The 25,768-nt window shown below is 42.5% G+C and overlaps 1 protein-coding gene across 1 annotated transcript; it reads left to right on the top strand.

Annotated features, from left to right (window-relative positions):
• Position 1: 1 nt before the first annotated feature.
• Positions 2-24,901, top strand: LOC145355011 (kelch-like protein 24). The gene is given in 10 exon segments (XM_080206771.1): positions 2-30; positions 4,405-5,101; positions 7,415-7,601; positions 11,751-11,897; positions 14,559-14,687; positions 15,991-16,167; positions 17,800-17,946; positions 19,766-19,931; positions 23,376-23,475; positions 23,477-24,901. Coding segments are annotated over 9 exon segments (1,803 nt in total). The 5' UTR covers positions 2-30; positions 4,405-4,417; the 3' UTR covers positions 23,543-24,901.
• The last annotated feature ends 867 nt before the right edge of the window (positions 24,902-25,768 follow it).

The raw sequence follows: 25,768 nt of genomic DNA on the forward strand, positions 1-25,768 counted from the left end.
TTCTAGTGAAGGAGTGGGTAACGAAGCCAGGTAAGTACTGCAGCCTGGGTGATTGACAGCTCGCCTCCGGGGACTCACACTTACCCATAGACAGAGCGGGGCTCCGGGGATTCACACTCACTGACCCACAAACAGAGCGGGGCTCCTGGCGCTTACACTCATGCTGTAAATGAATAGGTGCAATAGCCCAGCTGGTACCTTATCATTGCAAAAAAAAAGGTCAATTTACATTTGAAAGCCGCCGCACTAGGCAATGGCGAGGGGAGGTTTTGGAGAGGGAGGAGGGGTAATTTTGGGCTGTGCTCCTGTAGTGTTTCAAGGCGCACACGGTCAGATACTTACTTGTATTGAGTCGATGGTCCCACCAACACTTTCCCCAGTTAGCGCTGTGTTTGTCTGCCTGTCTAATTGTCCATTACTTAAACACGATGTGTTAATAACAGCGCTGAGTTGTAGATATCGGCGGTACTCCATGTATTGTAATCATTAGTGCGTGTGTAGTGAGGCAGTGGTATTCTCTTCCACCCTTCTGAAAGTAGCATTGTTTTCAAATGGGAATGAATAGCCTTTGCCGCATATTGCCATGATGTAATGTTTTTTTGAGTTGCCTCATTCTGTTAGAAAGTTATTGTGATGGCAGATTGCAACACTGTTATCTATCTCTCTCTTCCCCGCCCCCCAATGTAGATGGTTAGAAGGAACTCCTGTCAGGAAGCCTGCTACCATCTCACTGCAGGCTGGTGTTAACCAAACTGCTCTATGTTAATGTTCTGCAGGTTAGAAAATAACGTGGGAGGTGCGAGGAGCTCTGGGTCACTTTGCATTCCTTGCCTTGATTGACTTCTAGTTTTTATGTTGATGGGCATCTTTCTGCTGATGTGTGTTATTCCAATAACTCTTATGTACGAATAAGGATCAGGAGTAGGCAATTCAGCTCCTTGAGCCATTGCTGACATTTAATAATCTGACAACATACTCACATCTGCATCCCTGCTATCTCACTTTTGCTTACCAACAATCTATCTGCTTCTGCCTTTTAAACATTTGACACTGTGCTGCTTCTGCCTTTTCAGGAAGTGTCCCAAAGATTCACCACCCTCCCAAGAGAGAATTTCACCTCTCCTCAGTGGATGACCACTTGACAATTAATTGTTTAAAAGCAGCAGTCAAATGCCCAACAGCTGATAACTTGTGTTTATATAGCAGCTCTTAATGTAATAATGTCTTGGGTGTGCCTTACAGGAGTGTTATCAGGTAATATTAGGACAGGTATCCAAACTTTGTCAAAGAGGGAGATTTTAAAGAGCATCTTAACGGAGGAAAAGGTTGGGTGATGGGAGAGAGAATTTCAGAGCTTGGGGCTCAGGTGTAACCAGCAATGGTGAATGTATTAAATTTGAAGAAAACTGTCAGAAATCTTGATGTGTTTTGGAGAAGGTTACAGAGGTAAAGTGTGAGGCCATGAGAGGGAAAGATTAGAAAACAAGGATGAGTTCTAAAATTGAGGTGTTGCTTAACTAGGAGCCACTGAGAGCCAACAACATGAAATAATGGATGAACAGGACTGGTATGAGGAAGCTTTCAGGCTGCAGAGTTTTTCCATTCCCTTCCCTCCTTTGAATTCTTCCTTCTCTTTTCTTCTTTTCTATTGAAACCAGGAGCTCTTTGTCTTCCTTATGTTAAACTCCTGACAACCTGTCAATTTTTACTTGTTTTTAGATTTAATCACAGATTAGAAACTTATAGCTCCCAACTCCACAAACCAACAGCAGTGACTGTTTATATGTGTTGAAGTAGTTGTCTAAAGAATGCTTTCCATCTATATATATCGGTATTAACACTACTAACTTTCAGATTAGCTTTCTGAGTTTGCAACAAGATCTGTAAATGATTTTTAATAAGAGTATTGACCTACTGTGGAGGTATTTGTACTTATAGAACAAAGAACAAAGAACAACACAGCACGGGAAACAGGCCCTTCGGCCCAACGAGCCCGCGCCGCCGTCCCACTGTCAGTGACCTATTCATGATTTTAGTCTACACCTAACGTGCGAGGATCAGGGAGGTCCAATTTAGGGACAATTTAGTACCCAATCAATCAGCCTAAAAGCACATCTTTGGGGGATGTGGGAGGAAACCGGAGCACCCGGAGGAAACCCACACAACCACGGGGAGAACGTGCAAATTCCCACAGACACAGGCCCAAATCCATGTGTCCGCACAGCAACAGAGATAGTCTCTGATAGCTGGGATGTATCTGTTGTTTAGCTTTTTTAGTGATAATTTTGATTTTCAGCTGTTTGGATATGGTTAGTCCCAAGATGGGTAAAAGTTGGACAGATGTTTAGGTATGGCTAGTCTCAGGACAGGTGAAGGTCGCACATGGAAAGACATTTCCTTTTGTTTCTGTCCTGATGCCTCCCATATTTTTGTTTTGTATCCAAAAATAAAGGAAAGGTTCTCTTTAAAAGGTGTGTTTAGAAGTGTAGCAGAAAAGGAGTAAAAACAACACTTCCTGGGTCCCCAGCCAGAGCTCAGCATCATCCAACAATTCAAACATGAAGGGATCTCCTCTTCTGTCAGCTGATTCCTGGCTAAACCATACAGGCCCCTTATTAATGAAGGGCGCTTCATCAGCATGAACAGTTAAATTTGTGTCTCTGTGCCGTGTCTCATTGGGGTACAAGTCCTGTGATTGTGGTCTTTATTTCAGAACCTCGCACTTGATGTCAGTCTCGGTAATGGTCACTGGTTCACTGTATGAAATGACCTAGCATTCTAGTCAGTATCAGCCTCTACAAATCAACAAACACTTCAATTCAATAATGTTCCCCTTGGGGCAACTGGAGATGGGCAATAAAGGCTGGCTTTGCCAAAAATGGATACGTTCGCAGAACAGAATGGCTAAAACTAAAACCAGGAGGATGCACATTATGTCCCATTTAAATTAGTGAGATGTCATGGAGCCAGCCTTAAGACAGCTACAGACTATAAGCTCTACACTTGTTTTTCATGTCATAAAGCCCATAAGTGAGGATGATTCTCTTTAATGCTTCAGTTGGGGAAGTAATCCACCTCTAAATAGCTATGCCTCTGGAGAGCTCTCTGGCTTGAGTCATGTGGTTATGGGTTAGAACCTCATTCCATCAATTGGTATACAATCTGCCCGTAACTTACTGCATCTACTAGAATCCCTTTGAAGATGTAACTAGTTACGAGTTGACCAGGGAGAACTAGTGAATTTGGTTTATTTAGACTTTCAACAAGGTCTCACATAGCAGACTATTATGTAAAGTTAAAGCACGTGGGATTGCAGGTAATGTCTTGAGATGGATAGAAAGCTGGTTAGCAGATGGGAAGCAAAGAATTGGCATAAGTGGGTCTTTTTCTGATTGGCAGTCAGTGACTAGTGGGGTTCTGCAGGGAAAGCTAGGACCCAACTGTTCACATTACATATTAATGATTTGGAAGAGGGAATTAAATGTATTATCTCCAAATTTGCAGATGATATAAAGTTTGCTGGGAGGGTGAGCAGATAAGCAGATGCAGAGATGTTTCAGCATGATTTGGACAGGCTGAGTGTGTGGCATATGCATGACAGATGCAGTTAAACATAAGATTATCCACTTTGGTAGCAATAATAGGAAGATAGATTATTTTGAATGAATGTAAATTGAGTGAGGTGAACTCTCAGTGCCAGCTTGGTCTCCTCATGTATCTGTTGCTGAAGGAAAAGCATGCAGGTATAGTAGACAGTAAAGAAAGCAGATGGTATGTTGCCTTCATAAAGCAACGATTTGTGTATAGGAATAGGGATGTTTTACTGAAATTACATAGGGCATTGATGAGGCCATACTTGGAGTATTGTGTGCAGTTTTGGTGTTCTTATCTGAGGAAGGATGTCCTTGCTATAAAAGGAGTGCAGTGGAGGTTTACGAGGCTGTTGGCAGGTCTGTTATGAGGCATGACTCAGTCAGTTAGGATTATATTCATTGGAATTTAGACTGGGAGGGGATCTCAATTTTATAAAATAATAACAGGATAGATTCAGGATGTTCCTGATAGGGTGAGCTCATTTGCTGCCCTTCTGCTAATGTTATTGCCTGAATTATGTGGTCAAGTTTCTGGAGTGGGGCTTGAAACTTTAACTTCTGAATCTGAAGGGAGAGTGCTACCAATGACATCAGGATTAGTGCCAGGTTATGCAATGGCCCTTAGAAGCAGAATAATACAATATATGCAATATTGTATTGGCTATGCAATATATTAACTCATCCAAAGCAGCACATTGGGCTGAATACCCTGCTGTACTGTGATACGTCTGTTAACCGTGTACCCTCTGATGTTGTGTTGCCATGTGGAGATCTGTTTAAGCTATTGATATTTCATTTTTTATTTGACAAGGCACTTTGGGGAGATGGATAATATGGAACCACTCACTGAGGACACAGGGAGTCCCTTGGAGTGTGAGGACTACATGTTTCTTGAATCGGAGCATTCGAGTAAAGTTCTGGATGGACTCAACAGCCTGAGACTGAACAATGCTTTCTGCGACGTTATTCTGTGTTGCGACGGTCAGGAATTCCCCTGTCACCGTATTGTGCTGGCCTCCTTCAGTTCCTACTTCAGGGTCATGTTTTCCACGGATCTGGTTGAGTCCCGGCAGGAGCGTGTGGCGATAAATGGTGTCGAGCCGCAGATGGTGGGTTTGTTGGTCGTGTATTCCTACACTGCCCGCGTGCTCATTACAAGAGCCAATGTCCAGGCCCTGCTGGCAGCTGCCAACCTATTGGACATCATGCCTGTGCGGGAAGCCTGCTGCAAGTTCATGGAGCGGCAGATGGATGAAACGAACTGTGTGGGCATCCATTGCTTTGCCGAGGCCCACTCCTGTGTGGAACTGCAGACAAAGAGTCTGAATTATATCCTGCAGCATTTCAACGTGGTTCAGATGCAGGAGGAGTTCCTCTCACTCTCGGCAGAGAAGCTGACGGAAATTATCGCCAGCGACGACCTAAACATCCCCTCAGAGGAGATGGTCTTCGAAGCTGTTGTCCTCTGGTTGGAAAAGGATCCCTCGAGAAAACAGAACTTTGAGAAGGTAAGGGTATTGTCGAAATTCTAACCTCTTCGCATTGAGGTGTTTAAAATTGAGCACTGAGAGGAATTTAATAGCAGAGGGTGGTCTACAATGAGGATTTATGGGTGCACAATTAAATAGAAAGACCTTGGGTCAGAGGAAAACATATTTTCTCTACACGGGAATGTCCCAGACTCAATCAGTGATTCAAGCAAAGACAGAGTCAACATTTTAAGTACAGGTTTGATTGATAGCATACTGTCTGTGTGGAGGATAAACATCACCTTGTAGGGGGCTGTATGGCTTGTTTCCATATTATTTCTCTATAGCTTAATTCTAAGGAATATTTGGCACTAGCCATTTTATATAGAATAATACAGCAGATATGAAGGCCATCAAGTTTGCCCCAGTTCTTGGAGCTGGCTATTCACCTGCACTTTCCTTGTATCTCTGCAATTTCTTTTCTCCCAGGTATTACTGATGTTTGTGGACTTCCAACAGGAACAGCTAATTGGATCTGATCTGTCATTTCCCTAGTTTTGGTTTTGTTTTCTGAATCTGTTTGGATCACTGCATTCCACCAATTCAGGCCTCTTTGTATGTCTCCAGTTTTAATCACTTCATTGTTCGTGACTATGTCTTCAGTTGCTGGACCCCAAGTTCTGGAATTCCCTCCTTAATCCTGCTGTCGCTGTCTAACTGTTTTACATTAGTACAGATTAGATTGAGCCTCTGAGCAACCACATTTTTATAAAACAGGGGATTGTTCTTGTGATTGGCATCATAGTGACGTGACTTGTGCATGAATGATATCAATCTGTAATTTAATTGACCGATCAACCACTTAAAGGATGTCCAAAAAGCAAGAAAAGGCACTGACTTAATATGGCTGCCACAAGTCATCTGATATTGCAAGACTATTTATTGGAAAGTTACATATTTAAATTATAACACTGAACTTTTTCTCTGAGTCCTTTATTGATATCTGCAGCAAATTTGTCTCCACCGTGACCTTAAAGTTCCAGGAGTGGAAGCCCCATGAGAGACAAATTTACTTTTAAAACATAATCTGTCATTCCAGATTTATATCTGAGGTTCCTTTTGATGACAATTCATTATCTCTGCTGGATATTTAATGGAATTAGAGATAGGACCTAACTTAAGAGCAGAAGCTTGTAGATGCATTGTTGGCAGTTCTTTTAATGATTTGCATGCTGTAATGAAGGATTTTTTTTAAAAAAGAAAAGGTTACTCCGGTGATATGAGCTTTCTCCTCACTGTGATTTCAGAAGGTATTTGTTTAGCTGATGTCTGAACAGATTGTGGCTATTATCCCATGGCCTATAGTGTTGCAGATGTTAGCTTCTGAATTATTCATCAATATAGATAATGAAAACATCTATTGTCATGTTAGACTTCATCTCACTTGAGAAGTAACCTTCTAGAAATGCAAAGAAGATCCAGAGCAGTTTCAGTAAATGTTTTCAAGTGGTTCTTGACACCATGAGAATGGTTATGGCACGTCTGAATTGTAATTCACATTGGAACTTTCCAGAAACTGGTCAACTTGCAATGCCAGACACCAGGTGACTTAGGGCAGCCATCTTCAATCTGTGAAATACAGATCATTCATGTACAATTTGATTCATTGTGATACTGGTTATCATGCATTGTCCCTTTGATGTGAATATCTGCACTCCCAATTTAGGATTGCTTGGTTATATATTTGGTACAATTCCAAGAAACAATTTTTATTTGTTCCGTTTCTGTCCTTGCATTATTTTCTTCCACAAATTCTCTGTAGTTAGCGTCCTTGGTGCGGGTGATTTGATACCATGTGCCTACACTTACTGTGCAGATGGTGAGGTAGGAACAGTGTCTGATGCTAGTGAAGACTGTCGATTGGTCACCCAAGTCAATCTCATAACTTTGGAATTAAGATGGAAATGGTTCTCGGTCTAGTAATTATTCACCTCTCCAATATTATGTTAAGTACCCTGCATGTCTGTTATTTCCACTTCTTGAAATCAAAAGATGTAAAGCTTAATTTAGTAGATCACATCCATAATCTACTGATCTAGCCTCCTCTTAAATGTGGCCCAGAAACCGCCACAACTAATTAAACAGATTCTATAACTTGCTGATTAACAGGAGTAGGGTCACTGAAACATTGAAGGATACCATCTAGCTCGTTGCACATGAGCATGTACGGAGGAATTTTATTTGATCTATTGCTTCCAAACTGGGATTAGGGGAGAATTGGGTATATTTTTTGTCAATAGATTATTTGTATAGGAAATTGCAGTCACAATCTTTCTTTTAAAAACCTTTCAGGTATTGGAGCACATTCGCCTACCCTTAATTAGCCCTTATTACATCCACGATGTTGTCGAATCACTGAACGTCATCCAGGAGTCTCTTCCTTGCCAACGATTGATTTCTGAAGCAAAGGACTACCTCTTGTTACAAGACAGACGTGGGGAACTCTACAGCCCCAGGACCCGTCCTCGCAGGTCGACAGGTCAGTGCAGCTGTCAACTGACCCTTGTAAAAGCAAGGACTTTGGCTGTGAAGTGTTTTAAGGTGCCCTGTGAAATATTTTTCAAAGTGTGGTCACTGCTGTAATGTAGGAAGCATGTACAGCAAGCTCTCGCATAGCAATGTGATAATGACCAGATAATCTCTTTGTGATGTTGACTGGGGAGTAACTATTGGCTGGGACACTAGGGCAAACTCCTCTGCTGCTCCCCCTGGCATTTCCTTATGTCTGCCTGAGAGAGCAGATCTTGGTTTGGGGCTTATTAAAAGATAGTTTTCCCACATTGTGGCCCTCCCTCAGTACTGCATGGGAGTGTTGGCCTGGATGATTTGGTCGAGTGGGACTTGTGCCCATAACCCTGTATCCAGTAGTTATATGGAAAAATTATCTCCAATTGTTATTTCTTCCACTTTCTCCCATCAGGAAAAAGATACAAAAGTCTGAGGTCATGTACTAACCAACACAAGGACAGCTTCTTCGCTGCTGCTGTCAGACTTTTGAATAAGCCTACCTTGCATTAAGTTGATCTTTCTCTACACCCTCACTATAACTGCAACACTACATTCTGCACCTTCCTTTGTTTCTCTATGAACAGTATGCTTTGTCTGTGTAGCGCACAAGAAACAATACTTTTCACTGTATGCTAATACATGTGACAGTAATAAATCAAATCTACATCTTATTAATACTGACTCGAGGGCTTCTACACTGCATGATTCTAATAAAAGCATTCTGTATGCTTAGAATGTTAGAAACATGCATTCAGTTAGAAATGGGAGCAGGAGTAGGCCATTCTGCCCCTCTAGCCTATGTTGCCATTCAGTATTATGGCCTCAATTCCACACTCCTGCATAGTTGCACTGCTGCCCTGGCCAACCCTGGGGAGTTTTGAAAGATTCTAGCAATACAGCTACTACTTTAAAGGGGACTTATCAGCCTTCATTCCCACTAGTTTTCTGAGGACTTTCTCTCTAGTGATTATGATTATTTTAAGTTCCTCTTTTCCTTTTTGCTCATTGCTGTTACACTATTTTTGGGATGCTTTTTGTACCTTCCATTTTAAAGCATTTCCTCATTTTCCACTATTTACCGAGTCTCATCCCATTAAGGGGTCAACACTCCTTTTAGCTCGTCTTTCCTTTTTATATACTTGTAGAGGCTTCCTTTGCTATTTCTTAACTCCAGCCAGACTGGTTCTAGATTTTCATTCTTGGAACCAAGCTATCTTCTCACTGCTGGCCTGATCTCATTCTTTATTAATAGAACTATCCCACCTACCATCGTTTTTCATTTCTTCCCAATTTTCTGAAATGTCAAATATTCCTTCATAATACTTCAGATCCCAGCTGTGGTCTCTCACAGCTGTCATTTTACTCTGTGCTATCAATTCATCCACCCTATGAAAGCTGTAGCTTCAAGGGTCTTCAATTTTGTCTTTTTACCATTTCTAAAAGTAAAGTTTGTTTACTAGTCACAAGGCTTACATTAATACTGCAATGAAGTTACTGTGAAATTCCCCTAATCACCACAGTCCAGCGCCTTTTTGGGTCAATGCACCTAACCAGCACGTCTTTCAGAATGTGGGAGGAAACCCATGCAGACACGGGGAGAACGTGCAAACTCCTAGTCTGACCTTTATTTGCTGGTGCACTCTTGCACTTGTACACTCTATCCCATCCTGTCCAAAAAAAAGCTGAACAAGCCCAATTAATCTCCCATCAGTTTACTCTCAATCATTTATGGTTGTGCGATCCTTTGCATCTTCCAAAGGGAGCAGACAGGACCTTGCTTTAATGTCTTATCCAAAAGACTGTGTGCCTCCAAGATTGCAGCCCTTGCTCAGTATTGCACTGGGAATATCAACCTAGAATCTGTGCCCAAGGCTTATGACTGGGGCTTGAACTCTCAACCTCAAGGTCGGAAGGTGAGAATGCTACCACTGAACCAAGGCTGACGTGCATGTTGTGATACTGTGATATTATTGAAATTTGCTGATGACACCAAGATTGGAGGAAAGGCAAATTGTGCGGAGGGTGGTGAGAGTCTACAGAAGGATCTAGATAGACTGGGCGAATGGGCCAGGAACTGGCAAATGGAATTTAATGTTGGCAAGTGCGAGGTGGTCCACTTTGGTAGGAATAGTGGTAGGAAGGGTTATTACTTACGTGGCGAAAAACTGCAGCAGGCGACGGTGCAGAGGGACCTCGGGGTCCTTGTGCATGAGTCGCAAAAACCCAGCTTGCAGGTGCAGCAGGTGGTCAGGAAGACAAATGGGATGCTGGCCTTCATAGCGAGGGGGATTGAATATAAAAGTAGGGAGGTCTTGCTGCAGCTGTATAGGGCATTGGTGAGGCCGCAGCTGGAGTACTGTGTGCAGTTTTGGGCGCCGTACTTACGCAAGGATATTTTGGCCTTGGAGGGAGTGCAGAGGAGGTTTACTAGGCTGATGCTGGAGTTGAGGGGGTTGAGTTATGAGGAGAGGCTGAATAAACTAGGCTTGTACTCGTTAGAGTTTAGAAGAATGAGGGGAGATCTCATTGAGACGTATAAGATGATGAATGGGATGGATAGGATAGAGGTGGAGAGACTCTTCCCGCTCAGAAAGAATAATAGGACTAGGGGGCACAGCCTCAAGATAAAGGGGGGGCGGTTTAGAACAGAGTTGAGGAGGAACTTCTTCACTCAAAGGGTGGTGAATCTCTGGAATTCTCTGCCCGTTGAAGTGGTGGAGGCTACCTCGCTACATATTTTTAAGACGCGGGTTGATGGGTTTTTGATAAGAGAGGGGATTAAGGGTTATGGGGAGAGGGCGGGAAAGTGGAACTGAGCCAAGATAGATCAGCCATGATCTTATTGAATGGCGGGGCAGGCTTGAAGGGCTAGATGGCCTACTCCTGCTCCTATTTCTTATGTTCTTATTATAAGCGGAAAGCGAGAGTGTGTTTCATTTTCCTGAAATGATTTAAACTGACCTGAGTTATTAACAAAAAAGATCCCCCTTTTTTATAAAAGGTTCATTCTGGAGAAATTTTCTGTATCTAAATAACCACTTTTCCATCTCCTCCTTCAGCTTTCCCCACCCCTATATTTTTACCAAGAACTCAAAGTACAGAACAAATGGTATCTGCTCGGGAAATCCTGCCACTCCCTCTGAGGGTCATTGTCCAATAGTAATCATGGTTTCAGTAGAGGGAGTATAGTGCAATTTGAAATACCTATGGGATTGAGCCTGCCTGCACACTAACTAAATAGTATCAGTGCCAACTTTACAACCTACTATCCTTTAGCTCATCAAATTCACAGTCAAATGTCAAGATGATCACAGTACATCTTGTTTTTTTTTTATCTGGCCCACATGCCCTTGGCAGTGTTGTCCCAGGATTGGTCTGGATCCTCTGTGATGTCTCTTGTACAAGGTCAGACTGTGAAACTCACCCTGTAGCCTGCTTTTTTTTGGATTAGACTGAAATACCTGTGCAGTGTGGGGAGAAGGTTGCTGGCAACGTCAGCTGTTAATAGATCCTACTCTTATTCATTGCTTTCCCTTTCTCCAGTCTTACTCGCACCACATCCCTCCATTTTGACCATGTATATATGTATGGATAAACATCAATGAAATGGCACATAACCAGCAGTGGCTCAGTGGGTAGTACTTCCACCTTGGGATCATAATGATGTGGGTTTATTTATACCACTACAGAGACCACAAGCTCATCTGACAATTCCAGTGCAGTACTGTGAGAGTGTTTCACTGTCAGAGGTGCCTTTTTTTTTCAGAAGTAACATCAAACTGAGGTTCTCTCTGGACGCAAATGATCCCATGGCTCTAGTTTAAAGAAGAACAAGAGGAATTCTTCCTGGTGTCCTGACCCTTATTTGTCCATCAACCAACATCCACTAACATAGATTATTGAATCACTGTTTGTGAGAACTTGCTCTTTCTGTGCCCAAGTTAGCTGCTGTGTTCCCTATATGACAACAGTGACGACCCTTCTTCAAAAATACTCCATTGCCTGTGAAATTCTTTGGGATGTCTTGGGGTTGTGAAATGTGCACCGGAAGTCTGTCTTTCTACTGGTTCGTGTGTGATTTAATGTTTTAAGAATAGTATTGCTTGTTGTGTTGTCCCAGGTACAACCGAAGTGATAATTGCAGTTGGAGGGGAAGATGATAAAGTGGTTCTTCGCAGTGTGGAAAGCTTTGATCCCATTGGCCGTCAGTGGAAATGCCTTGCCTATTTGCCGTTTGCTGTTAGTAAACATGGACTTGTCGCATCAGGTCTGCTTGAAGTGAATCTTTCATCACTGTCTATGTTCAGTCAAATTGAGTTTAAAGTTAAAGTTTATTTACTAGTGTCACAAGTACGCTTACATTAACACTGCAATGAAGTTACTGAAAATCCCCCTAGTTGCCACACTCTGGCGCCTGTTCGGGTATGCTGAGGAAGAATTTAGCAGGTGCGCTGGCCATAACTAGCACATCTGTCAGACTGTAGGAGGAAACCAGAGCGCCCAGAGGAAACCCATGCAGACACTGGGAGAACATGCAGACTCACACAGACGTAACCCAAGCTGGGAATTGAATCTGGATCCCTGGTGCTGTGAAGCAGCAGTGCTAACCACAGTACCACCCCTTGTTGAATGTTAAAAAGGTTCTGTGAAACCTTGGAAAATGAGTGATGCTCTCCGCGATTGTATTATTTATAGATATGGGGTCAAAAACAGCGAATGAACACAGGAGAGATACAGCACAGAAACTGCTCATTTAGCCCAACCAATCCCTGGTGTTTAAGCTCCACTTGAACCTCCTTCCATCTTTTCTGACCTAAACCCATCAATGTAACAAATTCTCTTCTCCTTCATTTGCTAGCCTAGCATCATCTCGGTACTCCTCCTCTTTTCACCCACTCTGCTTTCAAGTTCCACATTCTCACCACTCTTTGGGTGAGCAAAGAACCAAGTTGTTTTTGAATTCTTGTTGGATTTCTTGGTGACTATTTTAGTTTATTCACTCTATCAAAACCAATAATGTTTCCAGGTTGCCCCTGCCCCCAGTCTCCATTTTTGAGAGAGAAAAGAGACCCTGCCTCATGCATTTCAGGTACCATCCTTGTAAATCTTCTCTGCATTTTCTCCAATACCTGTTATATTATAGTGACCAGAGCTGCATGCAGTGCTAAAGTGCAGTCTAACCAGCATAACTTCCCTACTTTTGATTCTGTTCCTCTAGAAATCTGTACTTAGTGTGACTCTGACCTATGGTACAATGTTTAGTGATTGGTATATTTCTCTTTTTTTGAGATCTTTGTTCCTGTACCCCATCTAGACTTGCAGCTTCCAGGTAATGAATGACCTCCCTATTCTTCCCAGCAAAATGAACTACTTCACTTCATCTGGGATCTGAGTTGCACTTCATTCTGCAAGTTTATTATTGTCCTCCTATAGTTTGTAATTCTTCTCAAACTTGATGTGGTAGACTAAGTATTTTCCCAATTACGTTGATTAAATAATTATCCAAGTTTTGTGGAAAAGTTGTACTAGTTTCATTCCTCCCTTGCCATGCCTCAAGTTTTGTTTTGTCTTTCTCTTCTCATCCTGTGGACTGCACCTCATTTGGAGCTGCTGGTTGATTCTTAACAGATTATATTTCGCTGCAAGAATAATCAGTGGCAGAAAGATTCCATGTGGCTTTCCAAAATTCTCAGTTATGTGAACCTTCTGATGGCAAGTCACTGAGCACTTTGGACATCCCTGAACACTCTAAATAGGCGATCTTTGGATCTGATTGCACTTTAGGGAGAAGAATGAATGGAATAGGTGGATTTTAAAAATACTAGGATATTAAATTGAGGGAAAGTCTAATAACGAAAAGGTTGCTAACATTCCCTGATCACTTAATATTTGGAATAGTTTATACAATTGGTTTATTAAAGCATTTCCATCAAAAGCATGAAGTCCGAGGGGAGGAACCTCTTCCCATAGTGAAACTTCCTAGATTCACAGAGGAAAAAACTTAGTTGTGAGGGAGCATCTTATTTTAAATTTATTTAGCTGTTTGGTGCTGCTTGTTGACATATGGGCAGCTGTGAAGTCAGCTGCCTTATTGTTTACCTCCTTGTAATCTGTGTCACCTATTGCTCAGTTCAATTGCTAGCACATTCTTGGTCTCCAATTTAAGAACTAGGAGTAGGCCATCTGGCCCCTTGAGCCTGCACTGCCACTCAATAAGATCATGGCTGATCTTCTTGTGGACTCAGCTCCAGTTACCCACCCACTGGTTTCATTCCTTTACTGTTGAAAAATGTATCAATCCTTGCCTTAAAAACATTCAATGAGTAGCCTCAACTGCTTCACTGGGTAGGGAATTCCACAGATTCACAACCCTTTGGGTGAAGAAGTTCCTCCTCTGCTCAGTCCTAAATCTGCTCCTCCTTATTTTGTGACCATGTTCCCTAGTTTTAGTGTGCTACCTGCATTTATATAGCACCTTAACATTAGTAAAATGTCCCAAGATGCATCACAAGAGTGTCACCATATAAAATATGATACTGAGCCCCATAAAGAGACTTGGTACGAGCTAGTGAAAATGAGATTTTCTGGGGCAATTTAAAGGAGCTTTGACATGGAGAGGCTCAGGGAGGGAATTCCAAAGGGGCCCATCTCTATAAAAACAAAGGGTAAATTATTAACCTGTGGTCTGCGGTCCTACAAAAGGTATATATTTTGTTCTGCTTTAGATGCTGCCCAAGAACACGAGTGCAGTTATTGGAACAAGCAAATATTCAATGGGAGAAATGCTGATCCTGGCATTTTCCAACACTGGATTTTTTTGTTTGCTATTTGAACTTGCTGTGTAATACAGGCATTGCAGCCTGTGCTGGGCCTGTAAATTTATCCAATCAGAATGACTGGATGAATTTGACTGTCTTTCTTTGCTTAGGTTCTACCCTTTACTTGGCTGGCGGAGAATTTCCGGATGGTTCTGCAAGTAAAGAGATGTGGCGCTATGACCCATGTTTTGATATGTGGCACGAGATGGCAGCAATGAACGTGGCACGCTCTGAACTGGGTAACTGCATTTACCAAATGTCTCTCTAACACTCGTATCTTCTCTTCCTGCTGTTTTTAAGTTGTCTGTGCATCTATACAGTGAGTGAAGGTGACTGTCAGTTAGCGCCTCCTGCAGGATGGGTTTGGCTCAGCAATCAGGCAGTGTAGACACTTTTTTTTTGAGTGAGGAGTCAGTTGGGAATGATATTTTGAAACACTTCTTTTAGGGTATGAGATGTCTTAACAAGGTCTTGGGGGTCAGATGTTTGAAACCTGTAACTGTGACAGCAGTAGATAAGAGCACTCTCAACTGGTCAACCTGATTAAAGGTTACGTCATCTATCTGGCTCCAGACTGCCAGGGGCTTTGGAGGAGGGGAACAGGATCCCTCAGTGGAGAAAATGCTATCAAAAGGCTTATGAAAATATATATCAAAATGAATGAAACAGCAACCTGCAAGGGACAAAGCCCCTGTACAGAACAAGCTGACTGGGTGAGACACTGATGTGAATCATAGAATCCCTGCAGTGCAGATTGAAGCCATTCAGCCCATCGAGTCTGCACTGACCACAATTCCATCCAGGCCCTATTCCCATAACCCCACATACTTACCCTGCTAATCTCCCTGACAGTAGGGTCAATTTATCATGGCCAATCCATCTTATCTGCACATCTTTGGATTGTGTTAGGAAACCGGAGCACCTGGAGGAAACTCATGCAGAATGTGCAAACTCCATACAGTCAATGACTCAAGCTGGGAATTGAACCTGGGTTCCTGGTGCTATGATGGAGCAATGCTAACCACTGTGCTGCCCCTTTGTAATATCAACCAGCTTCCCTACATTAGTGTAACTGGGACATTCTAGGAATGGGTGAAGTTAGTACTCCTCCATTGTTTTTCAGTTGGATTTGGTTCTGATCCTCTTGACGACAGAATGCTGACTGCACAAAGCAAGCTTGCCTGAGACGTTGGGGGGGGCATCTCTTATTTTAGTTATACTTCCTTGAACGTTGGGGTCAAGATGAAGTGAAGTCAGGGCTGGGGAATGGTTGTGCCTTCTCTCCATAACCTTTGCTCCATTCACACCAGGTGCTATACCCAGCCACCTCTTCAATACATTCAATGTTTTGGCATCAACTTCTTCCAGTGGTAATGAATTCCACAGGCTCACCACTCTTTGGGTGAAGAAATGTCTCCTCGTACCCATTCTAAATGGTCAACTTTGCATACTCAGATTGTGACCCCTGGTTCTGGACTCCCCCACCATTGGGAACTTCCTCCCTGCATCTACCACTTTCACCTCTCTCTCTCTCTCCTGCAGGGCTTGCCATGTTGGATGGCTTTGTTTTCGCTGTAGGGGGCTGGGAAGGATCATCGAGACTAGATTCTGTGGAATGCTATAATCCCCACACAAACACCTGGCACTTCCTGGAATCCATGAAGATGGCAGTGACAAGTCCGGCTGTGGTGGCTCTTCATGGACTCTTGTATGTTGCAGGTAAAAACAAATTGATATTTATTGTAAGGTGTGGGGCATAGTTTGGTAGGTCTTTAAGATATTCATAGACTTGTGTGGTTCAAGAGTTAATAGTTATTAACGACCAAAAATTATAGATGTAGCAAAGGTCCACATCAGGAGCTGCCTCCATGTGGCTCTGTCTGATCATGCGTAGGGGAGTCGATTAGCTCAGTTGACTGGATAGTTGGCTCATGATGCTGAGTGACATCAACAGAGTGCAGGTTCAATTCCTGTACTAGCTGAAGTTATTCATGAAGGCCCCAACTTCTCAACTTTCAGTCACCACTAGTCAGCTCTGTCTAAGGGGAGAGCAGCTGATGCTTCTCTGGGACTATGGCACCACTTCATTATCACCCACAGAGTGCAAGAGAAACTCAGTTGAATGTTAACCCTATACGTGCCAGACCCATTACGATATTATCCTGACTCCCTGTTGCACTCCCTCGGCAGTGATAGTAACCTCATTGAAGTTTTTTTTAAAAAAACTTCAAAGGACTGACTTTTTTTTTAAAGACTCCTGTATTTTGTTGGCTGCAAATCACCTGGACTGCACCCCCTTTCCAGTTATCTAAAATATCTTTTGCTACAGTTTTGTTAGCACTTCAGCCCCACACTCCTGATCTACGGGCACTTGGTGTGGAAGGCGATAGGGCAGGAGGAGGACATCCTTGTTAACCTGGGTCTGGCTAAACTCACCATCATTCGGTCCATGCAGCAGGCGATTGGAGGGGTTGTCTGACCCTCTACCATGGCTACTTTCATGGCTGGATGTCCCTGGGGAGCATGCAGTGTCCAGTGGCTCCATTGAGGCCTTCCGCACCTATTGAACACCCCAGGGACTGAGGTGACTTATCAATCCCTTTAAAAACATTTTAGTAAGATGTTTTAAGTTTTTCCATTTTGTAATATTTCTTTTATTGAAGGCAGTATCCCTTTAAGGGGCTGTTCTTTTTACCTTGTCCCTTAATTTGGTTTATCCAAAAGAGTTGGAACCCATGTCTGATCACTGTTGTGATATAAGTTTTGGACAGTTTGCTCATAGCAAGTTCCCATAATGGTGAGTTACTATTTTTCTCAAGAGGTTGGAGGATATTTGGGGTGAGATTTTCCTGCACCCCAGTTCTTGCAAAAGTGGGTCATTTCCTGGTTTGTCTTTTTTATGATTAGTTGGCTGTTGACCAAGTTTTGTCTCTTCTAGATAAAGCAAAGGCAGATTGTGGAGAGTTGAAGAGACAACATGGGGGGATTTGGACATTGTACACTTTTTTTTAGTTACGAAGCTTCCATCCATCTTTGCCTCTGTTTTTGTGCCCTTTGGCCAATGGACAAGAGAGATTTGAACATTCCTGTGAAATCTGTTGCTGATTTTTGGTCAGGTTGTTCACACTGAACATTGGAGGCTGAGGTATGTGATGTGAGGGAAACAGCACTCCTGCTGGCTGAAACGAAAATAGCATCAGTTTTTGCATTGGTGAATTGGGCATTTATCTGGGACAAATGAGGATGGAAGGAAAGGCTTGCAGGAAAAAGTGACCAGCACTACAAGTTTGAATATTTGAAGGTTGGTTGAAGTTGGTGAAATGTGGTGACTGATGAGGTTTGCCTTTGCAGGGGGAGCAGTGTTAGAGGACGGCGATGGGATGGATCTGGTTCAGGTGTACAACCCTAAAGTCGACGCCTGGTTTGAGGTGGCTCCAATGCAGATTCCACGCTCTGGTTCAGCTGCTTGCGTCCTCCAAGGAAAGATTTATGTCATTGGTAAGAAGTGAGAAAAGATGATCTGTATTTCGATCGCATCCTTCATGATCTTGTGTCCCAGAGCACAATATGGCCAAGTATTCGCAAAGGCTCCTTCATCCAATGTCCCTGTGCTCACTGATTCCCTGTTTGGCATTGCCTCAATTTTTAACATTTTCAGCCTTCCCTTCAAATCCCTTTGTCTTGTCTCTCTTACCCGACCCTCCCGGATCTCTCTGCTCTCCATTCTTGATCTTTTTCAGATCCCTAATTTACTGGTTTTCATCACTGCACTATTGGTGGCTATGCCTTCACCTGCCTAGTTCCTAAGCCTTGCAATTCCTTCCTCAATCCCCCTCATCTTTAACTTGCTCCTCAAAACCTACCTCTTTGATCAAACTTGGTCCACCTATCTAATATCTCCTTTGAGGCCTGATAATTCTCTTGCAAAGTGCTTAGATGACAGCATGGGAAGCAGAAGTTGGCCATTTGGCCCCTCGACCCTGCTCCACTATTCAATAAGATCATAGCCGATCCGGTTGTGGACTCAACTCCACTTTCCCGCCTACCTGTCTCCCATAACTCTTGACTCCCTTGTTGGCTAAAAATCTTGTCATTCAGCCTTCAGTGTATTCATAGAGCCAACATCCCCTGCTCCCTGTGGAAGAGAATTCAAAACATTAATGATCCTCAGAAGAAATTCCTCTTCTGTCTTATTTTGAATCTGCTTCCCCACTCCCATGAAGGGAAACATTCTCTCAGCATCCATCCTTTTGAGTTCCGTCAGAATCTTGCATATTTCAATAAGATGTTAAAGGTGCTGCATAAATGGAAGTTATTGTTGTGGTTGACAATTCAGTCATTGATTTTTAAGTATGAACAAGAAAACTTGTGTAAAATCAACAGTTATCTGAATCCAGTACAATCCAATTGATTTAGTTCAGACTTTATACACAACTGTACTGTTTAGTGTTGTCCCACTGTAGTTTTTTTATTCTTTGTTGGGATATGGGCAGCATTGGCGAAGCCAGCCTTTATTGTTGCAGCTGAGAATTGACCACTGTGGGTCTGGAGTTGAATGTAGGCCAGATTGGGTAAGGATGGCAGATTTCTCTCCCTAAAGGATGTTAGTGAGCCAGTTGGGCTTTGACAATTGAACAAATAATGATGAGTCTCAATAATGGTGACCGTGCAACTCCCAGATTTATTAATCGAATTTCAGTTTCACCAGCTGCCACCATGAGATTTGAACCCCTTTTCCCAGACCTTTAGCCTGGACCTCTAGATTATTAGTCCAGTGACGTTACACTAAGCCACTGTCTCTCCTAGATTATGATCAGCTGCATTATCGTCTTGATACGTTGATCTGGGAAGAACTGTTATGTTGCTTGTCTACAAAAAACCTGGGTAGAAACGTTTGGGAAGGTGAATCTGACGATGGTGTATTTTGGAGATGGAATTGGCAGACTACAATCTGCAAGAGGTGCAGTTATCTTTTTTTTTTGAGTGTTAGTGTTAAGCTTGGTACGTATTGCTCACCCTTGGTTATCATGAAGAGGAGGTGGTGAGTCTCCTCGGACTGTTGAGGAGGAGAATTGTAGTTTCTTGGAATGTGTTCTCTGGTTAAGGGAGCCTGGTTAACACTGGTAAGCTGCTCCATGCCATTGTGCTCTTCTGTGTGATTGGCTTGGTGCTATAGACTGGATCCAACACTGCCTGGCTGAAAGGTTGGGGAAGGGTAATGTGTTCTCCTGGATGGTAACAGTGGGAGTGGGGTACTTGTGTTTGGGAAATGACAATAAACATGCTGAGTGTGCAAGTTGATGCATCCCCGCTCCAGGTGGCTGGCACGCTTCGACGGAGAACACCGATAAAGTGGAGCAGTATGACCCCAAGACCAATACATGGAAGATGTGTGCCCCCATGAACGAGAGACGCTACCGGCCAGGGGTGGCTGTGATTGATGGCAAGATCTATGTATTGGGAGGAGAAGAAGGGTGGGATCGGTACGTGCAAGCAGTCCCATCATTGAATTAAATAATTGTTGACTTGTATTGTAATAATTCAGCCAAGCCCCAGTAACCCATGAGGAGATCTACTGATGATCCCCGTGGCCTCCATGACCCTCATAACATGTACCTTAGGCCATTTATCTGCCTTGGTTCAGTTTTGTAAGTGTTAACGCCCTCGTCCAACAAAAATCTATCACACTTGGCTTTTAAATGAAGGAGAAAGTTCCAAATTTCATCTATCCTTTGTACACTTGGAAACTGGCTTAGTTCATGTCTGGCAACACTGCATTAGCACCAAATATGGATAACCTCTGACTTATCCATGTTAAATTCCCATCTGTCAAATTTTGCTCCTTCACTTAACCTGTCCAGTTGCAAATTTCTTATTTCATTATTGCAACTTGCTATCCCACCTATTTTAGTGCCATCTACAAATTTGGCCAAGTCATTAATGTAGATTGTAAATAGTTGGGGCCTGAGGACCAAACTGTGGTATCCCACTAGTTACATTTTGCCAACCAGAAAAAGGCCATTTATCCCAACTTTGTTGGGTAGTGAATCCTCTATCCAAGCTAATAAATTACCCCTAATCCCATGTGAATGGATTTTGTGTATTAACTTTTTGTGTGGGACCTTTATCAAATGCCTTTTGGAAGTCTACGGGATCCCCATTATCCACCTTGCTAATTACATCTTCGAAGCAACAAATTAGTCAAACGTGACTTATCCTTCATAAAACCGTGCTGACTCTAATAGATTGCATTTTGAATGTCCTGCTATTACTTCCTTAATAATGGATTCTAACAATTTCCCAATGAAAATGTTAAACTAATTTGGCTGCATTTTGCATCCCTCCCTTTGAATAAGGGCATTATGTTAGCATTTTTCCAATCCACTGGAATCTTTCCTGCATCCAATGTTTCCACTATCTCAAATGCCCCTTCCTTAAGACCCTAGGATGTAGGCCATCAGGCCTTGGGGACTTGCCTGTCTTCAATCCTAATAATTTGCTCAATACTTTTCCCTGGTGGTGATAGTTCCAAGTTCCTCCCTTTCTATAACCTCTGCATTTTCTGTTACTACTGGGATGACACTCATATATCCTCCTGTGCAAACTGTGACAAAATATAATTCATTTAGTGTTTCAGCCTCATCTTCCAGGGGACCAACATTTGCTTTAGCTACTGTCTTCTCTTTTTCTTGATATACTTAGAAGCTTTTGCTGTTCCTTTTTCATACTTTGCACTTTCATAATTTACCTTGGCTCTTTTACTTTTTTAATAACCCTTTTGTTACTTAACCATGGAAGTCTCTTCTCTTTCTCCTCTCTCCATCCTGGCATATTTAAGGAGATATTCAAGTCCTCCCAACTAAAATATATTACACTGTTGATCAACTGTCTTACCTTTTAGTCTTCCTGCCCAGTCCATAGGGCCAAATCGAACTTCATGCCTCTGTTATTTCTTCTGTTCAAATCCGGAACGTTAATGTGGGACTCCAGTTTATTGTCTCAAACTGAATTTGCAATTCTAGCATGCTATGATCACTCTTCCCTAAAGGATCATAAGAACATAAGAAATAGGAGCAGGAGTAGGCCATCCAGCCCTTCGAGCTTGCCCCGCCATTCAATAAGATCATGGCTGATCTGTCGTGTCTCAGTTCCACATTCCTGCCCTCTCCCAATAACCCTTAATTCCCTCGCTTATCAAAAACCCATCAACCCGTGTCTTAAAAATATTTAGCAAGGCAGCCTCCACCACCTCAACGGGCAGAGAATTCCAGAGATTCACCACCCTTTGAGTGAAGAAGTTCCTCCTCAACTCCATTCTAAACCACTCCCCCCCCTTATCTTGAGGCTGTGCCCCCTAGTCCTACTGTCCTTTCTGAGCGGGAAGAGCCTCTCCACCTCTATCCTATCCATCCCATTCATCATCTTGTACGTCTCAATGAGATCTCCCCTCGTTCTTCTAAACTCTAACGAGTACAAGCCTAGTTTATTCAGCCTCTCCTCATAGCTCAACCCCTCAACTCCGGTATCAGCCTTGTGAATCTCTTCTGCACTCCCTCCAAGGCCAAAATATCCTTGTGTAAGTACAGCGACCAAAACTGCACACAATACTCCAGCTGCGGCCTCACCAATGCCCTATACAGCTGCAGCAAAACCTCCCTACTTTTATATTCAATCCCCCTCGCTATGAAGGCCAGCATCCCATTCACCTTCCTGACCACCTGCTGCACCTGCAAGCTGGGTTTTTGCGACTCATGCACAAGGACTCCGAGGTCCCTCTCATAACCTAAACATCTTGTGACACTAAAGGTCAATTTAGCATAGCCAGTCAGCCTAACCACATCCTTGGACTATGGGAGGAAAGCAGAGCACCTGGAGAAAACCCATGCAAACATGCAGAGAATCTGCAAACTCTACACAGGCAGACGCCCAAGGCCGGAATGGAGCATGGGACCCTGGCAGTGCTAACAACTGTGCCACCCACTGTGCCTAGTTTTACATTCAACAGTTTCCACAAGCTGCTGTGATGGGATTTCTATGTATATCCTCAAAGCATTAGCCTGGACCTCTGGATTACTAATCCCATGACATCAGCACTATGGCACCATATCACCAGGGAGTCTTGTAGTGCAGTGGGTAGTGTCCCTGCCTCTGACCTCTGGATTTGAGTCCCATCCCAGGACTTAATGGCAAAGGAAGGAGTGTTCACATGTGGCCAAGCAGGTTGTCCCAGAATTTGATGGCCAAGGAAGGTGTATTCATAGTGTGGCCAAGCAGGTTGAATAGGAACCTGCAAAATCCCTTCAATACATGCCAATGGCTGGCAGTAAGAGCAAGAGAAACTCTTTGATGGGGAGTGTTGCTCCTTAACTGAGATCATTTATTTGCCTTGCCTCACTACATAACACCAAATCTAGAATAGCCTACTCTCTAGTTCCACATTTTGCTCCAAAATAAAATCACTAATACATTCCATGAACTCTCCCTCCGGACTTTCCTTGCCAATTTGATTATTCTAGGCAATATACGAGTTTTGCTTCACAACCCTGCTCCAATCATTGTAGCACGAAAGGAGGCTGTTTGGCTGAACTAACCCACTCCGCTCTGGGGCAGTGTCCCATTCCCCTGCTCTATCCTTATAGCCCTGCAAATGTAGTTCCTTTGAATCTGAGATTTAATTTGCATTGCAACATTCATTGTACATATAAATTCTAATTTCTTATTAAGAATGAAAAGAAATATGCTGATTGTACTTGATAAAAATCTTCTGCTCTTCTGTTCACTGTACAAACTGTGATCAAAGGAAAGGCTGCAACACAATATTGTTTTGCTCATGTTTCTGATTAGCTGCAGAATTCCTTGAATGTCTCATTTTCATCCAGTTTTACTATGTGCAAAATGAGTAATCTCTCCCTTTTTATTGTTTGCAGATACCATGACACCATTGAGCAGTACAGTGAAGAAACAGGCAAATGGGAGATATTTGGAGAGATGCTCACAAGTCGCAGTTGGTTAAGTTGTGTTTCAGTGAAGATACAGAAAGGTGCATGGCCCAGCCACACAGATGACCAAGAACATTGTGCGAATTAATGTGTGAATCTCACATGGATATGTGCCATTTATCCGCAATCTTGTGTAAAGGCTGTCAATTTGCAAAATAATGTGAAATAATCTTAAAAGGGACACCCAATTAAGCCAGGTGGTCACTTACAGAAGCGCACAGAGACTTAACTTTGAACTGGTGGAGTGAGACACAACACTTTTTTATAAAACAGCCTGGATTTTGTAACATCTGTTTCCATTTTGAAAACTGGGTGGTTCAATTTAACAATTGGGGGATCCAGGGAGGGGGGCTCTTTGTCCAGCCCAGGTGGCAAGTTAAATGTTCCTTTCTGTTTTATACAGCCCAAAATCTCTGAAATGATTTGGCCTCTGTTTGAGATGAGTTGACCACATTTTTCATGGCAATGATACTCCCTTATTTGGCTACTCTTGCTCTGCAAACAATTTTTCCAATGAAGTCAATTATTATTTTGTTTTTCTTGCCCTAACTGCTGCGCTTGTTGCAAACCACAAATTATGGTGGTGTTTCTGTTGATTGCCTTCAGTATTTTGTTCCAGTTCCTTGTTCCACTGGGAACCATGACTGAGACTAAGGTAATTAATGGATTGGTTGTGAAGTGTTTTGATGCGGAAGGGCCTTTTTTTTTAACTGCATCTGGAGCGTAGTTAACGTTAGAATGATCTGACTCATTCCTTCCTACAGTAGCATCTAGATGCAGAATATGAATTTCTTTGCATTGTATTTTCCTGCACTCCTTGCAGATGCTGCACAGGCTCCAAGAGTCCAGTTGTTTAAGTCTTGAACCATCTAGTCTGCTGCAAGTTTACAGCTTTGGTTAAAATCTTTGTTTGTCCAAGAGAATGTTTTTCAAACTTGTTCTCGCTGTGAGAAAGACTCCCCTGACATAGGTGCAAAATGTTGTCTCCCATATGTAAAATGAGTTTCAGTCCAGCATTAAGGAAAGCCAGCCTCTCTGGTTTCCCATATTACTAAATATTTCTCAATTGCAAACTGGTTCCAGTAAGTACTCATTGCAAATACTGTGTTTTTTTTTCTCCCAGGATATTTTGATCAAGATTGTCTTATCTCTTTGGTCACTAAAATTTTTACATCAATGCTGACCTGTTCTGTTTTTGAGAGATGGAAGAGGTGAAGTAACTTGAAGGTGAGGAAAGAGGGCAATGCCCTCATGGGTCACACTACAAAGAAAGTTCCTTAATTTGAACCAAGTTAACTGATCCCTGTGACACTGATTCAGAATGGTCCCAGTTGTTCAGTGTGTTTTGGGCTTAGAAAAGGTTTCTGTTCCTGCTGACGATATGGCTGCCCCTGCTAGAGGTTGGTGTGCCCACTTAACTGAGTATTGACTAGATTATTATTTGGCAGTTGGCCATAAGATAGCCTACTTGTTATACACAACATGGAGGTATCAGTTTGCTGCTACCCTTTCGAACTATACCTCCAGAAGGAAACTAACTCTAATGTGGGGGAGGAGTTGGGGAATGCACTTTAGAAACTGCTAGAATAGGGATTCATTTACAATGGCTGTTGTGATTCTATTCTCTGCTCTTCTCCCTCCTCACCCCACTATTTTTAATGCGCTTCTGTCAGTTAACTGAAAAACAATGTGTCGTTCTCAAATCCTGGAAGTGTTGACAAATTATTCAGGATTTTAACACTTAACCAGATTTAACCTTCCAAATAAATTTGTCCTTTAGAAGCTTCATGTTATTGCATTGAACAGTGCTGTGCTTAAAGATTATAATCCCAAATTATGCAATAAATATATTGTAGCTGTAACTTGTATAACCCTATGGGTTTTTAAAGATCTGTTCGAATGTGCAGAAAGCTTTTGTACTTCAGTAACTGTTAAATCATTTCATGCAAATATTGATGTATAATAAAATTTTGTATTAATATTTTCATTGCTAATGCAATCAGATGTTTGAAACTGCAGCATGCTTTGTTGTCATCTACAAGGCTCAAGTCAGGAGTGATGGAATATTCCACTTGTCTGTGTGGTTGCAGCTCAAACACAAGCTCAATACCATCCAGGAAAAAGCAGCCTGCTTGTTGGCACCTCCCACCAGTGATGCAGTGTGTCTTTTTTTACAAGGGATAAATTTTCCAAGACTCCTTCAATGGCACCTTCCAAACCTGTCATATTTTAAAAAAATTCTTCCCCCTCTAAGTCACACACCTTGGAAATGTATCACCATTCACTGTCATTTATACCCTTCTGTGCCCCTGAAAGATTAT

Source organism: Carcharhinus amblyrhynchos, chromosome 18, assembly GCF_965287045.1.
Source record: "Carcharhinus amblyrhynchos chromosome 18, sCarAmb.v2.hapA, whole genome shotgun sequence".
Taxonomy (NCBI): domain Eukaryota; kingdom Metazoa; phylum Chordata; class Chondrichthyes; order Carcharhiniformes; family Carcharhinidae; genus Carcharhinus; species Carcharhinus amblyrhynchos.